This window comes from Rattus rattus, chromosome 5 (genome assembly GCF_011064425.1).
Source record: "Rattus rattus isolate New Zealand chromosome 5, Rrattus_CSIRO_v1, whole genome shotgun sequence".
Lineage (NCBI taxonomy): Eukaryota > Metazoa > Chordata > Mammalia > Rodentia > Muridae > Rattus > Rattus rattus.
In genome coordinates, this window is record NC_046158.1 from 1134253 (window position 1) to 1152668 (window position 18416).

Sequence of the window (18416 nt, forward strand, 5' to 3'; positions counted from 1 at the left end):
TAATTTAAAATATGAAAAATTTACATTAAATGCATTTTACCACAATTTCAATTCTCTAAATATGTATTCAAATTAAGATTTGAATTTAAAAGGTTGTTCTTTTAATTTGTGGTAAGGCGGACATTTTTTTTTCTTTTTCTTTTTTCTTTTTTTTTTTTTTTTTCGGAGTTGGGGACCGAACCCAGGGCCTTGCGCTTCCTAGGCAAGTGCTCTACCCCTGGGCTAAATCCCCAACCCCAAGGCGGACATTTTAAAGTTCTCTTACTTGAGTGTGTTGCATCAATATGAATAACTCAGTGTGTAGTACTGTGCTATTTAATCAGTGAACTGAGAGGCTGTTAAAAGTAGATGCTTGGGGCTGGAGAGGTGGCTCAGTGGTTAAGAGCACTAACTGCTCTTCCAGAGGTCCTGAGTTCAAATCCCAGCAACCACATGGTGGCTCACAACCATCTGTAATGGGATCTGATGGTTCATGCTGGTGTGTCTGAAGACAGAGGCAGTGTACTCATACACGTAAAATAAATAAATCTTAAAAAACAAAGAAGGCAGATGCGTTTAAGCCTAGTGTTCTGTAGAGCTAATAGCTTCGGTACACAAAGGATTATGATCCTATGTATTGCTCTAATACACTCTCTGTTTCTCTCTTCTTAAATAATGTATTATGACTTTTTATGGGCTTCAAACTACTCCTAATTGTTCTTACAAATGCTCCCTGGTCCATAGTATTCTTTCTTTCCTCGTTTTTTGTTTCCTTGGTTTTCTGAGACAGAGTTTCTCTGTGTAGCCTTGGGTGTCCTAGAACTTACTTTGCCTAGTATTCTCTCACTTAATGCTGTAGAACACTTTTAGATGCATTTTAAAGTCAGCATACAGACCAATGGATTTCTCTATGTGCTTTTCACAACACTTTGTTCTGCTGTCCCTTTTGCCTGGCTCCTCCCTGTGGCTGACAGGTTCTGGCAGGAACCTGAAGTGGCCTGTTTTAGATGCATGATGCTAGGTAAACACAGTAAGAATTATTACATTACCTAGGCGGGTTATTCCTCATTTCGGTGTGAGTTTGAGGGCAGCCTGGTCTACACAGCAAGTTCCAGGACACTAATAGATGTTGCACAGAGAAATTGTCTGGACAAACAAACAAACAAACAACTCTACTGTCTGACTCCTCTCTGGCACCTGTCCATGGGAAGGGACAAGTAGGAGGAGTGTAGGACAGATTTTTCATTCAGAAGGAAAAGGAGAATCTAGATTCTGCCATTTTATACTAAACTGGCACATAACACTAAAAACGTACTTTAAATCTAATTTCATATAATATATATGAATTTATATACAAATATATATGAAATAGGTTAGTCTTTCGTGGCATTACTCTCATTAGCAATACATCTGAATAAACATATCCTTTTTGTGTATGTTTTTGAGACAGGGCCTGACACTAAGGCCTTACTTACTAGGTAGGCTAGGCTAGCCTGAAGTTTGAAATGATTCTCCTGCCCCTGTCTCCAATGCCACAAGCATGTGCACCACCACACCAGGCCCTTTATTTTCTTCCTTGTGCTGTGTCTACCTAAGAAGCTTAACTCTTTCTCTGGCTATTTAGAAAACTGTGGGTACTTTTCTGCTTTTAGTGCCATTTATTTATGTGCATGTATGTGTGCTGTATTTATGGAGGACAGAGGTCAACATATGGTATCTTCTTCTACAAATCTCTACCTTGTTGGGGCTTCCCACTGAACTGACTAGGCTGACTAGCCAGCAAGACTCTGAGATCTTTCTGTCTCTACCATCTAGCACCCAGGAAAAAGCTGAGACAGTAGTGTGGGCCTGAAATCCCAGCTCTGGGTACCAGAGTCAAAGGCTCCTGAGGCCTTGCTGGCCAATCAGCCTAGACGAATTGGTGAACTCCAGGCTACTCAGAGACAGTTTCAGAATACAAGCTGGACAGCTCTAGCTTCAACATTCACTTTTGTATACGTAGGAGCACACATGCACATACACACAGTCTACAATTTGACCTAATGTTCTTCAAGAAGAACCATTAATAAAAAAATAATGTATTCTAGCATATAATACATTTATGTTATTTTAAAATTTAAAAATGCTTCAAATATGTCTAAGTTAGAGTTAGTTTGTTAGAGTTAGTTAGAAAATACTGATAGATACAACATAGATGAATTTTTTTGAGGTCCTCTATAGTTTTTAAAAGAAAGGGTTCAAAGTATAAAGACCAAGCAGTCTAAGCACCAACTGTCTGAAGTGAAGGGATGTATGTGCACGGTGTGCATGCTCTCTGTCAAGGCATGAGGTGGGTAATCGGGAAGCTGGGTTCACAGTTGCTCCTCAGCACTCTCCAGGTAGAGCAAGGTCTTCTGGTGCCTGCTGCAATGGATGGAGTTGGCTGTGCATGCACCCATGCATGTTGTGCAGGGCTGGGTAAGACAGCCAGTGAACACTCACTCCTGTTGCCTGACACGCAGAAAGTAGACTTTTGCTGCTATTACACGTTTTTAAAAAGGCACTGTTCTTTCTTAAAATTTTCATTTTTAAATGATTATAAACTCACAAGAGGGAAAAACATTTCCTCTAAATTTGTTATGTAGTATTCCCCACTCATGTAATTACAGCCTAATATCAAGACCAAGGAAACTGACATGTGCATAACACTTGTAACAAGATTACAAATCTCACTGAGTTTCTGCCAGCATATGTGTGTGTGTGTGTGTGTGTGTGTGTGTGTGTGTGCGTGCTTGCGTGCAGATAACAGAGGGTTTTTATACTGTTTCCTCCCAAACACTCCAAACTTCTGAATCATTTACTTGTTTTCTGTCTCTGTTCTTTCGTTACTTTGAATACGTGACATACGGAAATCACATGATATGCAACCTTCCCAAAGCGACTTAGAGCTATCAGTGGAGTTGTGTGCATCAATGGCCTGATCCTCTCTCAGCACCAATCAGTTTTGCGGTTCCAGGGGAGCGTGGTGTTTAATGGTGCACCTTGTGGGGACTATGCCAGTTACTTCCAGTTTTCACTATGATCATATCATTGATTCATACAGAAAAATATAATAATAAGTTATCAACCAGCAAGGGAGTAGGGGTATGGACTGAACTGTACTCCTGAGAAAATAAGTTGACTTTCCACCCTGTGGTACCTACAAATATGTCAGTACATTGCTCTACACCTGAGTAGGGCTCAAGCATAAATCTATACTTCTCTTGAACAGACCCACTCCTCTGCCTCTTGATGTAACTTTTCCCACTGTCTGTCCTTCCAAGTTTCACCTTGGCTGTCCCAGGATCAAAGGAGCTGTACCCCACATTAACTCTGAGGCACACCTGGACCTCTCACAGCATCTGCTCACTCTCTGTGGTCCCTGACAGCAGAGGCTGCTCCCCTCTATTTCCAAATCTAGCACACAGTTCTTCCACACAGTCCGACCACACAGTGTGTAGAAACAACTGGGCACTGGTAGAGATCACCGGGTTAAAATAGCAATCCTGCCACTTGCTGCGTGATTTAACAAAGCTATTGAGCCTGAGTTTAGTTTCAATGCCTATAAAATAGAGTCACAGTGCAGCTCCTGTCTGCTACTCCACAGCCGTGTAACCTGGACCAGTTGAGTCATGTCTACCAGATCCAGTGGTCACACCAGACAACATTTTCCTCATCTCTACTCCATACTGAGAAGGGTCTACAACTCGGCATCTTTGAGGAACAGGAACAATAGAGCAATAGAGATGACCTTCACATCCAAACTTCCTCAATGAAATGGAAGGCAGTGTCAGAAAGAACTCAAGTCACTAGGCATAGTGGTGCACAACTAATCCCAGCACTCAGGAGGCTGTGGCAGGAAAATTCTGTTTGAGGCTGGCCTACACTTCACAATGAGGCTCTGACAAAAAGAAGAACTAGAAGAAAAAATTTCATGTGAAAATTTAATATATCTAGAAGAAAATTTTAATCTGAAGCCGACGGAATCGCACTCAGTTAAATCTGAGCTATGGAAACTTCCTACCGTATTTTGCTGTGCTCCAAATCCTATTGCTGGAAAGGTGACAAACAGAAGAGTTTATCATGGAAGGGTGCAGGCAGGGCCAATGCAGCACAACAACACACTGTCAAAGTGGCTAAACGTACAGGCATGGAGAGCCACTTTCCAGCAAGGCATCTGTAATATAACTGCTAAGTGAAGACTACAGCTTAGTGAGAGATAAAAAAAGTCAAGTCACTACCGATAGAGAAAGCTCAGACTCAGACCAAGGTTCTGCAGCAGGCAGACAGCCACACAGCACCCTGACCTTGGGCCAACCCTAATGGCCATCTTAAGAGGAGAGACGTCAGCAAGCACCTGGGTCTAACTAAGTCTTTCCTTCAAGACAGAAAGGACCAGGACGCTCACCTTCATGACTGAAAGAATAAACAGGATACCAGCAATGAAGTGGCCAGGTAAGGGCCAGCTCATGGCAAATGCTCAGTCACCAGTTCACTCTCATTTTCTTTCATGAGACTCTTTCCCCCTAATGTGTGTTTATTTTTATGTATATGAGCGATCTGTCTTCAGACACACTGGAAGAGGAAATCAGATCCCATTGCAATGGTTGTGGGCCATCATGTGGGTGCTGGGATTTGAACCTGGGTCCTCTGGAAGAACAGTCAGTGCTCTTAACTGCTGAGCCATCTCTCCAGCACCTTTCATGTCGTTCTTATTGCCATAAATTCATTTCCTTGTGTCTATATCTGGAAACCTGTATGTTTATTCTGCAAGTAGGACCCCAGAGAGGACTCTGAGCTACATTAGTGTGAAAGTCTGGTCCTCCAGCTAGTGCCTAGAGAGACTGACAAGGACAAGAGTGAAGCTTTGGTGGCTAGGAAACTACAAGGAACTAGAGCAGGTGAGGGGAAAAAAAGGATTACTTGAGCTTTGGCTCCCGTCCTTCGCTCGTGTACTGCCAACAGATGAGCCCGATGAGGTCCTGCACCCTGGCGCTGGCCATGGTCACCACAGTCATTGGCAGCAGTCTGTCCTGGCTTGAGTGCAGGGGGAGGTAGACATCGATCTTCTTCGTTGCAGTTGTACCCACATGACCCTGTGAATGGAGTACACACGTGAGAGAAAGACACACAACTGTGGTGTTGCAGGCAGTAAGGATACTAGCACAGCCATTCCTCACACCTGCTCTGAGCCTAGACAGTCTTGAGGGGTCAAAGTCTACGTCCAGAAGGTGAATGAGCGCTACTGAGGAACAGGTATGAGTGTGAGCAGAGTTGGTGCTTGCTGTTGGTCTGGGTTTGTTATCAACGCTCTTCCCTTGGAGGTACTAACAGACCCTGCCATCAGCGGCCTTCCCTGGTAACAGCCATGTCTCTCCTGGAGAGGCTGAAGAGAAGGCACTCACCCTGAGACAAGAGCTTGTCTATGTACCTCACAGACTTCAGGAACGAATTCCGACGGGTGCACCTGCTTACTTAGTGCCGTGCAGGTCACGGTGCTTGGTCTTCTTCTACTGCTCATCCTGCACTCCGCTATGCACTCCCAGCTCAGCCATGCTCTCTGCACTTTCCCTCCTGCTGTCTGGAGCACCAGCACTACTTACTCAGCGACCCGAGCTGCTTTCTACTCCGGAGCCTTAAGCAAAAGCTGCTGTCTGGGGAGGGCAGGCCTCCTCTTTCGGGGTCCCTTAAGGCGGGACTACTTTGTTATTTTTTTAACTCCTCCTTTCCCTAGGTTCTCCTTCTCCCTAGTTCTCATCTCTTCCCCTCTCTAACTCCCAAGCTGCTCTGCTGCCTACAGTGGCTTCAAACTCATGATCCCCATGCCTAAGCTGCAGTTACAAGCACACACCACCGCCACGTCTGGCTCTTCAGTCATCTTTTACATAATCCCAGCTCCTCAAGGTCAGGAGGCCATGTAGGTAATACTGTCCCCACTAACATTATTATTAAACTATCGTTTCCTCTTTTCTTGCAAAATTCCTGTTCCACTGAGTTCCAAACCATCCAACTACAGGAGCAGTGTCCCCTCCTGCTCTGTTCTATGCAGTTCTTGGCCACTGTAGCTTTTTGTCTCTTTCCTTTAGCTACTTTGTGTGGCTTCTGCACACAAAATAAATCACACTGCAAGCCATCCCCAATTTCTCACTAGAGACTAGAGCTGGGTCTTCCTGCCTTTCAGTCTTGCTCACTCACAAACATGTCCAGTACATCCTCAGGAGAAACGTGCACAGACAGCTCAGTTTATATTGGTGCACTTAACTGCCCCGTATCACCTCCCACCCCAACTCACCACAGCAGTCACCTCACTGCAGCAAGTGGCGCCACCACTCAACTAGCTGCTAATGTCCCAGGTCCTTTTTCTTTCTACTGTCTTTCCATTTTGCTAGCAAGTTCAAGTACATGTACTGCAAAATTGTGTTTCAACTGAAGACTGGCCTTTTTAGAAAACAGCAGTGGGGTGGCCAGAGAGTAACATACAAAAGGGTGAGCTTCCAGTCCTACCTCACAGCATACACAAAGATAAGTTATAACAGGTAAAACCATAACACTCACAGTAGGATACGTATTCATGACCTTGAATTAAGCACTGATTTCTTTAAATGACACAAAGTTAAGCAACAAAAATTAAATCAGTTTATCAATATTTTAAAAATATGCTCTCAAAGAATATTGTCAAGAAGTTAAAAAGGTGACACACAGAAGGGGAAGGAAGAGTTGTATTTATCTGGTAAGGGTTTACCATCTAGAACATGCTGAAAACTCTCACAATGCAATATAAAAGATAATCCTATTAAGATACTGGCAAAGGATTTGAGTAGACATTTCTCTGAAGGAAAAGTACAAGTCACCAATAAATACAAGAAAGGACACTCCATACCATCTAGCATAATGCAAGGCCAAGCCACACAGACGGTGCTAAGCTGCCACTGTGTAAAGGAAGTTACAATACAATGGCATGCGCACGCATGCATGTGTACACACGGCCCCGCACGCACACTGGTAGAGTGTCCCTCTTCTATAAGCACATCCTGATTTGGTTTGGAGTAGGAGGGAGGGACACAACACTGAAAGCCATCACATTACAAGCCCCTTCCCATATCTCTAGTGGGTGAATGAAAATGAATAAAGTCCAAACTCTCACAGCACTGTCTAATCGATCTGGTACCCACCTACCTCTCCATCGTCACCCTATGCCAACTCCCCTGGCTGCCCATCAGGGCTACCTTGGCTTGGAAGTGCTCCTGGGGTGTGTGTCTGGACACACATCTGTGGACATCCTGTCTGCATCTCTTGCTTTGAAGACACCACTGGGCACTACTCACTAGGTCTAGAAGGCTCTTCCTCATCACCAGCCCTCCCTCAATGTGTGCTCTTGGCCTACAATGATTGCTCACATGTAAAATGACAATGAAAGACTCATGAGGACTGCTGCCGAAGCCTCGGCTCCTGCTCACAGCCCTTCACTGGTGACACTACAGAAAGAAGCCCTTCTCAGTCACCCTTCCCCAGGTACCCTGCTCATTCCCTTTGTGCCTATAACAATTTAGGATTGTGCCTTTATTTCTGTTTATCTTTAGAGTGTGTTCTTCCCACCAAATTGGTAATAGTGTCTCTCTGCTTCTTGCTCCATACATCATGCCTAGCAGTGTGCCTGGCAGACTCAATACCCCTCCCCCCCAAAAAAAAGAATCTGATAGTCAAAACATGCTGGCAACGGTCTTCGGACCCAGCTAATGTAGGGGGGGGGCACTTTCCATCGTTTTACTCATTACAAAAAACATAGTTCAACTCATCTAGTAAAACAAAGACAAAGTAAGACCCCTGGGCAGGCTGGATGCATGTATAACTGTTCCCTTACAATTGCTTTAGCCCACAACCAACGGAAAGAAACCAACAACCCCTACTGCCAATGCTGCCAAATCTTTTTCTGATTGCCAGTGATAAAGAGCAAAACTGTCTGGACACGTTCGCAGAAAGTGATACCAGAACACACCATAAAACAGGAGATGCCACCACCCTGTGTCAAAGGCTCTTCCCCGTGTCTTGTGTACAGTGAGTTAGTATCGGGTGGTGATACTAACTCAAAGCAAACAACTGGTAGAAGGATTCTTAAGCCTAAGAATTTGAGGTCTGCCTGGCTGGCATGGCGGGAACTTTATCTAAATGCCAAATGAGCAAATAAAGCACTGTTGAATGTCCCAAATGTATACTTGTTGAGAAGTCAATAAATCTTCGTTTCTTTTCTCCCTCTTGCCTTTTTTTATGGGTCTGTTTCTGATCATACAGGGAATCAGAGATTTAGCCAATCACATGGCTTCACTTTATAATTCTAGCATTCTACATGTCCAAACCTGAATGAGGAAAGTAAGATGAAATCCGTTTTAAAAGTATTTTACATAAACGCTACTTCTGTTACAATCCAATAACCAACACTAGGCCAAGTGATGATCCCCAAGTCTAAAGGCATCGAGTGAGTGAGAAAGTCAATTCTCTGTAATATTCCTGCCCTTTTCATAGGCGCAGCCCATGTGCACACTCTCATCTCCCAGGTGCTTTTTGCTTGGAAATATTCTCTAGCAAGTATGCTGACACTGAACTAATCATTGTGGAACCTTTCCGGAGAGCTGTGACAGTTAGCCTTGGTCGTCAGCTCACCTGCAGCTGGAACCTGAAGCTAAAATCCAAGCGGCCTGGCATGCCTTTCAGGGACTTTCTTTTTCGTTTTGTGTTTTTGAGACAGAGTTTCTCTGTATAGTCCTAGAACTCACTTGAGTGCTAGGATTAAAGGTAACTGAATTCCAAGGTGGGAAGACTCCCCCTAAATCTGGGCTACTGCAGTGGCAGTCCACAGAAAAGGACATGGAAGATGGAAGCCGGGCTCTCGGCCAGCTGCTCTCTTTCCTGCTGGCAAGTCTATCCCCTTGCTGCAGAGCCATACTCCAAAGAAGACTGAAAACAAGCCACTGTCCAGGAATCCCCTCAGGCTCAAGCAGCAGGCTGGGACTGCTGAGACATCCAGTCTCATGGACTGAACAACTGGATTCTTGGCTTTTCCACTGGAACAAAGCCACTGTTGACTGTCCTGACTATAAGCCACTCTACTACATCCTTACACACACACACACACACACACACACACACACACACACACCGCTCTTCCCTTTCACGCACTGAGCTATCTCCCCAGCCTACTGCTTTTTCCTGCTGCTACTGCTGCAGAACGACAGCCGAGGGGCCACAGACAAGGCTGACACCCCGAGATGTGGAAAGCACGGGGCAATGAGACTCTGCTTCCTAAGTGCGGAGCAGCTTACTAGATGCTTATGGTTTCAGAGCCCTTCTGATCTCGTAATCACATCGGTCCCAAAGTGACAGCACACAAGCTCTGAAAACAACAAACAGACATTGGCTTAGCACTGGGGCTGTCTCACTTCTCTCAGCTTAACTCTAAAGAAGGTTCTACCCTTGTATTCCAGCAGAGGACACCAAGGCTTGCTTCCAACAAGATAGTGTCCTGCTCAATGCTTCGCAGCCACATGGCAGACCACAACTGCTCAACCTAAGCCAGGGCGAAGTGACTCCAAAACCACCCTTAGCCAGCCCAAGTGCTACTAAAGTGCACTGTATGCAGCTCACCTTCTCTCGCCCTGTGTCCTCATAAACACAACAAAAGATCCATGTTGAGCAGCCCCAAGGGGGCTGGGGATTTAGCTCAGTGGTAGAGCGCTTACCTAGGAAGCGCAAGGCCCTGGGTTCGGTCCCCAGCTCCGAAAAAAAAAAAAAAAAAAAAAGAAGGATCTAGATCTGAGGGAGGAGAAAATAAAGGCACCAGACTCCCAGGACCCCCTGCAGGACAGTCACTGTTGGTTAGGAGACCCCGGCAGGTGGCAATGGCACATTCTATGGTCTCTTAACCCTGCTCATTTCATATGAAATCAGAAAAAAACAAAACAAAACAAAACAAAAAACCCCAGAGACGCTTAGTAAATGCATGGAGCACTTTATCATTTCAATTTTCTACTCCCATCTTGGGAAAGTGCCTTGTACAAACCCTGAAATTATCTATTTTAATGAGGAGGCTTTTCTGAAAAAGCTCCAGGTGGTGGCAGTGAGCTTGATCTGAGAGTCCCTGTGTTGTAAGATTTAGAGAAAATCATCTAAAACATAAAACAATCCATCAACATAATAGAAAGTAATTAACTTGCAAAAAAAATAAGGTGACCACAGGATTAAAAGTATTCATCACACATGAAGAAAGCAATATTCCAGAGGCCTAACATCCAAGTATGAAAAAGCAACTAACAATAAACAAAGATTGTGTCACACAGCTTTACTGCACAGCAATTTATGTGGTCCCCAATACAGGATTGGGGAGATAAAGCCATGATTAGAGCTCAAGAGAGGGCTTCACAGGGACCAGGTTCAGCTGTATCTTCCTCCCCTCTCACGCATTCAACAAACACCCACTGAAACACCATGCTGGGACCTGATGATCAAGTCTAATAAGCATGGTGTGGAGCAGACCCTCAGCAGTCTCCTGGCCTGCTGAGGAGTGAACGCTCTAAGAAGGAAAAGATAACGGTTGCCAAGAAAGCCCAGAGGCGGCACACTGGAAGGGGTGGAAGAGGCCTCTTAGGAAAACCTTCATGCTCCCTGACAGAGAAAGAAGCTCATGTTGGAAATGCGGCTCATATTAAGGCACCAAGCAAACATGTACTAGGGACACAGTATGTGAGCTGGGACTATGGCACCATGGTAGCACTTCCGTAGCATAGGTAAGGCCCAGGGTTAAATAACCTTCATTAAAAAATGATAAAAAGCAACAACTTCAGCAGGTGAGATGCCTCAGCAGGTAAAGCACTTGCTGTCAGACCCAGCGCCCACAAAACAGAGTGGACTCCCTGAAACTGTCCTGATGACACTACACTGTGGCAAGTGCAAACAGACACACACATGACCATCTAAGACCTAAATATGTAACTTAAACTTAATTTTAAATGATGACTTAGAGTCAGTCAACACATGTGAAGCTAGCTGCAGATCTGAGGCAACAGAAGAGTGCTTCTCTGCGATCAGCTCTCCTATCATATGCACCCTGGCCTTTGTCACACGGTCTAGGAACTGCCACTACCGGCCCTGAAATGTCTCTCAAACCTGTCTCCTCCTGTCCTGTGGCACTGGCCCAGATGAGGCCACATCATCCTCTCAGTCATACTGGAACAGCTCTATTCCAAGTGTCTTTACTTCAGGAGGCCCACATCTTCACAGCCCTGCCTTTCTGCCAACTGCAGAGATTTCCCTCAAACAGCAGACCACACCAGTCAGAAACCTGCTGTTTCCACCACTGGGAGCTAACCTTTCTGCCTTGGCATGGCAGCTAACGGCCTAGACAACCAGCACCGATGCCTTACTGCTACTCGATACACAGAACGACAATTCAGAGCATCCAGATTTGAATCCTGCCCTTAGACACAGAGCAGTATCTGCACCTCTCAGAACCTCCATTTTCTCACCAGTATAAGCAAATACAAGGTGTGTATTCATACACATCACACCCACACATAATCACTAACCAACGAATGCAGGCTTCCTCTGTCCTTCAACTCCAACGTCTCCTCTTCCAAGAAGGGGAAAGTCCAAAATCACTGCCTGGCCTCTACTTCTGAGCACCTTGATTCTCACAACCTTACAGTTCACTGTTTTCTATTTCCCTTCCTCTTCTCTCATTCACAGCGCACTACACAAGCACAACACCGCAGCCCATCCACTTGTGTTCGCTCCTTGGGCCTAAATACAGCAGAGGTTGAGGGTAAGCTTTGCCAAGCTAAGAAACATCTCAGGTCTCTCACTTCTTTCTTATCCTCGTAAACTGACTGCCTCTGTCACTCCGGGCCACTCTCTCCTCTGAAATGCTGCCTGCACATAGAACACAGGACCTGACATACAACAAGTGAGGAATAATGATTTAACACTTCATTACCCTGCAGCTTACAGAGCTGAACATTTTTAACATCCCACTATTGAAAGCTGTATTCTCTGAAGCATTCTCTGATATAAATATGTCCACATCCTATGTGTGTATTACTGGGTCTTTGTAGCTTATGGCACATTGAAAACTTGTTTTCAAACCCATCAAGAGAATATCAACATTATGAATCATATGCCATCTAATTAATAATCTAATAATTAGCTTTTTTTAATCTAAAAATATAAAGCTTAAAAAAATTTATCACACAGAATGTAAATAGGAACGAACTGAGACGTACAGCAGTAGACATGATGATGGATCGGTCCATTTAGACAATGTGTCTCATTAACTAAGATAGAAACTACACACACACACACACACACACACACACACACACACACACACACAGTCTATACAATCTACTGCCTATAATAAAACTAATTTTAAGATTACACACTTTATAGTTTCCAAACAGAGGAAGCAGAAAGAACAACAGATGCTGCTCAATTTCAAATAATTTTTTAAATAATAATTTTATGTTAAACTAGGAGTGCACATGCTCTTAATTCTAGCACTAAGAGGATAGAGGCAGGCAGATAGCCAAGTTCAAGGCCAGCCTGGTCTACATAGGGAGAACCTGTTTCAAAAACAAAAAGAAACAAAAAACCTCAAAACAGAAAACAAAAACAAAAACAAAACCCTGTGTTTAGTGTGTGTGTGTGTGTGTGTTCTGCCTATATGTCTGTGCACCACATGTGTGCCTAATGTTTGAGGTGAAGAAGGTGTTGGATCCCCTCAAACTGGAGTTACAAACAATTGTGAGCCACCATGTGGGTACCTGGAATCAAACCTAGGTCCTCTGGGAGAGCAGCCTGTGCTCTTAACTGCTAAGCCATCTTTCAAAGCCTGCCCCTAACCCCCTCTGGATAGGGTCTCACTATATAGCCCTGGCTGACCAGGAACTTGTTATATAGGTCTTGCTGGCCTCAAATGTGTGATCTTCCTATATTTGCTTCCTGCACACTGCTGGGATTGCAGACTACATGGCCTGCTTAATGCTTTTCATTTAGGAACTGCTCTCATCAAGTAAGTCCACTGAACTAAGACTTAAGAGCATAAGGCTCAGTTAGCAGGGCTACTTCACATCAACCCTTCCAATAATAAACTGAATAGCAGATCTCCAAACTGTTGCTAAGTGTTCAATTTCTCTGACAAAGGAAGGAAACAGAAAGGACAGACGGCTTGGCTTCTGCAATTAAAGAGACAAAAAGCAGGCAACGTTATTCCATTAGTCACATCTGCACAAGCAGATCATTATATGTAATTTTAATGCAGAAATAAATGCATCAGTGTATCCAGACGATGTAATAAGGCAAGTTGATAAAAGGTTTATTTGTAGCCTTTGAAGGGAAACATTGTGTTTAAGCAGTGGCTGCTTTGCCTTTCTATTGACACCTTTCTCCCATTCTCCTCAACAGGGACAGAGGATGCTGTGCTCTATATACTGTGTTCTATAGGTGCCATATGGGTGATAGCAAGGCAAGATCTGGCACACTTAAATGCCCACTTCTCTGAGAATATTTAATGGCTTCCATTTGAAGAGAAGTAATATTTTCAAACACAATCCAGCATAAACCAGATTATCTAACTGTGAGAAATAAAGAGGCTCTATATAATGGAGGAAAAACTTCTAAACACTACAATCTTATGGGCTCAGGAAATGAACTCACTTTTTTTACATTCAAAACAGTGGCCATGCATAGAATAGATTTTATATAAAACTATATGACAAATCCACTCAGAGCTATGGAGTTGGCTTTGTACTGCTATCTTAACCCTCAATAAATCTAGACTGCTTAAAGGCTATTAAATTAACATTTCCCTGATCTGGCACCTGTAGTCAAGTTAATTTGTCAAAAACATTTCTACAGTTTGTCACTGGACACTGTATTTTCTGACAAGCTTAAAATAAAATTGACAAAATCTCATTAATTCCCTCTGAATCACCAACCTTGGTTCCATTAAGCTTTTATTATCAAGAACGTCAACTGTCACACCTTCTTTAAGGAGGTCAAGTTTTGATCTGGGTGCTTCTCGGATCCTTGCCATGCTAACAGCAGCTGGGAGGCAGCACAGTGTGGTAGAGAGCCCAAGCTGGAACTCAGGCCTGCACACAACTAACGCAGGCTGACCTTCAGCAACCTCAGCATTTTAGGTCATGATGTTCTCATCCACAAAGAATGAGGGCCTGAGTTTGGATCTCCAGAACCCATGTAAGATGCTAGGCACTGGACCAGGCGTGGTGGCACACGGTTTTATCCCAGCACTTGGGAGACAGAGATGGGCAGATTCTGTGAGTTTGAGGCCAGCCTGCCTCAATCTACAAGCAAGCTCCAGGTCAGCCAAAGCTACATATCTCGATCCTGCTGTAAGTAAACGATAGGAAGTAGGGCATAGTGGCAGGGTGCTACACAGTCAGCCGATCTAGCTATCAGGGAGCTCCAGGTTTAGTCAGAGAGCCTATCTTAAGAAAACAATAAACAAAAAAATAAGTCAATAAAAGGAGAAGCAACAGAGCAAAGAAACAAAGTCAACCTCTCACCTCCACACACACATGAGAATACATACCATGTACACACAGGATTTTAAAAGCATGGAGAATAACAGTCCTCCCTCATGGGGTTGTAGGGAGGACCTGAAAAGATTACATTCGGTTCTCTGATCCACAGTAACAGCTCATGAAATGCTCTTGGCCACTACGCTGGCTATATGTGGATATAATAATCTTACTTTATAATCAGAGACTTAAAAGGTCTTATTGACATCCATAGACTTGAAACTCTTAAGACACCTGGGCATCTCCTTTAAAACACCCTCAGAATGTGGCATGCAACAGCCTCCTCTGAAGCCCTAAACAGATGTGGCCTCGTCACCAGCTAAACTCAAAACAAAACAAACAAACAAGACTCACTCCCAGGGATGGTCTTGACAATTGAGTTTCTTCCTACAGGGTAAAATCATCCTGCAGAGTTGGCCCACTGATCTTAGTTCTAGCCTAATGACATCTGAACAAGTCTACTGCTGCTTTACGGCTCTTCCTTCCCACCTCTCCAGGCCTCCTTTATACACCTGTGACCAAAACTCAAAACACACAAAACCAAGCCAAACGAAAAACCCGATGCCACCTGGGCTGCTAAGTACTGTGGAGTACACCAGACTGTACCCTTTTCAAGAGGACAGCACAGAAGGACTGTAACATCATAGGAAATGTAAGTCTACAGCCCTAGGCAGGTACTAGAAGTTGTTGCTGCCAAGAAAACTAGCCTCTATTTAAAATTTTTGATGCTGTGATCCTTGGTGGTAGGGAGGAACCTGGCAGCCCTGTTTTAAAGGCATTTAGCTATCCTGTGTGGTATCTTTAAGGTAGCAAACAAGAGTCAGCGAGAATACTCAACAGGAAAGGTGTTTACTCAATAAGCCTGATTCTTGGATTCTGGAAACTGTATGATTGATGAGAGAACGGATTCCTACAGTTGTCCTCCAACACACTGTGACACTGACAAGCTCCCCACAACACACATATAATAATGCTACTTTTTTTCTAGGCCAGGTCTTATTATGCAGCCTTAGCTAGCCAGGAACTAACTATGTAGACCAGCTAGTTTCAAACTCAGACACAGATTGGCCTGCCTCTGAAGTGCTGGGATTAAAGGCATGCACCACTATGCCCAGCCAGAGAAATAAAAATTTAAAAATATGTATCAACTGGAAAAATACAGCCATTCATTTTCAAATTTATGTTAAAAAGCAGGAAACAAAGAATAGGGGAGTATGAGGGGAAAACCGAAAGCATATTCAGATGAACAGCAATGGCAGCCACTCTCCTCAAGCTTAGTGCAGAAAAACGCACTTCCTGCTACCATCGATGTCTACCGTGCTGATGGAATCATCATGTCCAGGGTGCTAGGGCCCTCAGTGCAGAGGCAAAAGGACTGGTCTGGACTGTGAGCCTGTCAGCTTTGAGCTGTATGACTATATGCAAGTCTGTAACATCTCTAGAAGTCAAGTTCCCTCAGCTGTGAAATATATGAGGACCTCGGTTTTAAAATACTGAGTCTAAAGCAAAAGAGAAGCCTGCACCAGGGCTCTGAGTGGCTGGGGTGCGGATCTGTGCAGAGGTCCTGGGTTGGTGCTGCGTCTCTCCCGCACGACTGTTATGCAGTCGGTGATCCTTCTTATAGTCAGAGCTGCTGCTGGGTTGGGGATTTAGCTCAGTGGTAGAGTGCTTGCCTAGGAAGCACAAGGCCCTGGGTTCGGTCCCCAGCTCCAAAAAAAAAAAAGAACCAGAGCTGCTGCTCGGGCCAAGCAGATTTCTGGACAAAACACCCCCCTATGCAAAGGGAGGCACAGGCAACAGGGAAGGGTTTCTCTTTCAGTTGTTTGGTAAGAAGATCCATAGCATTTTCCTGTCATCTGAGCAGGAGATGGCTACAGTATGTCCTAGGATCCAGCCATCGTAAAGCCATCTTCACAGGATAAAAGTGTCCATTTTGAATTTTCATAGCCACTGTGGGATTTTTTTTTTTTGATCATTAAATGCCACACAGCACTTTGCATTTAATTATACAAACAATGGCTTCCATAATGATGATAATATCAGGGGAAGGTAATTTGCATGAACTAAGCCCCCATCACCTAACATAAGTTTAGAGACCTCTTTATTATTAAATCATTTATATAATAAAATCAATATGCTTTAAAAGTAAAAATAGGGTTTTTAGGACCATAAAGAAGAGTTACATGTTTTAAATGCTATCAATTTTCATAGTATAATGAGTCTTTTTAAGATTTAATACCAACTTTCAACATTAAAACTCCATGGAGAACGCGTGCTTGGCTCCACTACTGGTTGGCGGAGCTCTTGACAAAGGTCACACAGTTAGCCGTCACCACAGTCCTCAACTACAGGGAACTTAGGCACAACTCTCCCACGGACAACTGAACTTCTGAGCAGAGCTTCAAAGCCAGTGAGGATCAGATTTCCTTGTAGAGTTTCAGTTGATTAAGCGTGAACATAAATATTCACCTTAAAACTCCATGGTTTCTTTCATGTACCTGGTCTGTGAGACCCACAAGTTTCTGATTATGCCTGCCTTATCACTTTAAGACTTGATGTTCTTTAATGATAGAATTCAAATGTTTCACCGAATCACCATTTAGTAAGTCCTAAAAAACCTTTTAAAATTAATCTTTCATGCACATACAGCTTATCCAAAGTTGGGCTATAATTAGACAGCCGTGGCATAAATGAGCTTACTACTTTATTTGCTCAATCAGTGTATGCCTCTTCAGTAATTATAATTAATTCAAGTCCCTGACGCACCTCCTAACAAACAATGTAAAAACATCAGACAAAATGGAAATAAATAGCCTTACATTTCTCCAATTATGATATTCACTTTCATCCTCAAAATGCATACGTGAGTTCTGGGTGGGTCTGCTCTGTAGTAAAAAAAAAAAAAAAAAAGCCACACAAAGAACCTACAACTCAAAGACCAAGACACACCATGCTCTTCCCATAGGGAGACACAGACACAAATGGTCAGCTGAAGATGTTCATTTAGCAGTTTGCAAACCCACAGAAAGAGTCAACAAGAAAGAGAGAAAGCAAATCATTACTGTGTGTCTGGAATAATCCTGGGAGAGTGGCTTGGAGTTACCCATGAAATTTATACCTGTAAAGCGACATCCCAAACTCTATCAAGCCTTTACCAGTTTCCTGGGCAGAAACCCAGGGAAAAGGAGGCAGAGGAAGGAAGCTTCACTTTTTACAAGGAGGGGAAGATAGAGTCCATGAGCACTGAGGACAGTTAGTACCGAAAGACAACCAAGCATGGTGGGGAAGCAGAAGCAGGAGGATCACTGCAAGTTTGAGGCCAGCTTGTCTCCACAAAGCAAGACAAAAGATGATCGGTAAGATATGCTGCTTGCCCGTCTCACAGAGCTCACAAACCGAGCCAGCCACTGGGCTGGCAGTAGGGATTGAAAAGTCACTGTGTACTCCCATGGAGCTGTCCACCACTGCCTGACACCACTTGTTGGGCAGCTATCCAGAATCCCAGTATCTCACTTAATCCACCCATGAGAACTGTCTGGGAGCTCAGGAATATTATTTTGTAGGCCTTAGGAGACAGTGTCAAGTCCTCCTCTCATGGCAAACGCCTGTCCCAGGGTGAAATCTCATACCTGAACCATTTGCTATCTAGCGAGGGGTACAAATGCAGCCACAACTTCAAAACTAGGGGTCGCCATTAGAAAGGGAGAAAAGGGGACAGAGGAAGGGCTGCCTCAGTTACTCAGAGAGTAGAGAGGCTTGCAGGTGGGCAGAATGGAGTTTGGTAATCCTTTGTTTCTGGGGTTAAAATGCAAAAGAACATAAGGCCCCTTA

At 44.0% G+C, this 18416-nt stretch overlaps 1 protein-coding gene across 7 annotated transcripts in view; it reads right to left on the bottom strand.

Moving 5' to 3' along the window:
- Nucleotides 1-18416, bottom strand: part of Mapkap1 (MAPK associated protein 1) — a 205588-nt gene that overhangs the window by 111510 nt on the left and 75662 nt on the right. For all 7 annotated transcript variants that reach the window (XM_032902686.1, XM_032902683.1, XM_032902688.1 and 4 more), the window contains one exon: nt 4921-5093. In XM_032902686.1, coding sequence (XP_032758577.1) covers nt 4921-5015 — 95 coding nt within the window. In that variant the 5' untranslated portion in view covers nt 5016-5093. The remainder of the gene's footprint in view (nt 1-4920; nt 5094-18416) is intronic.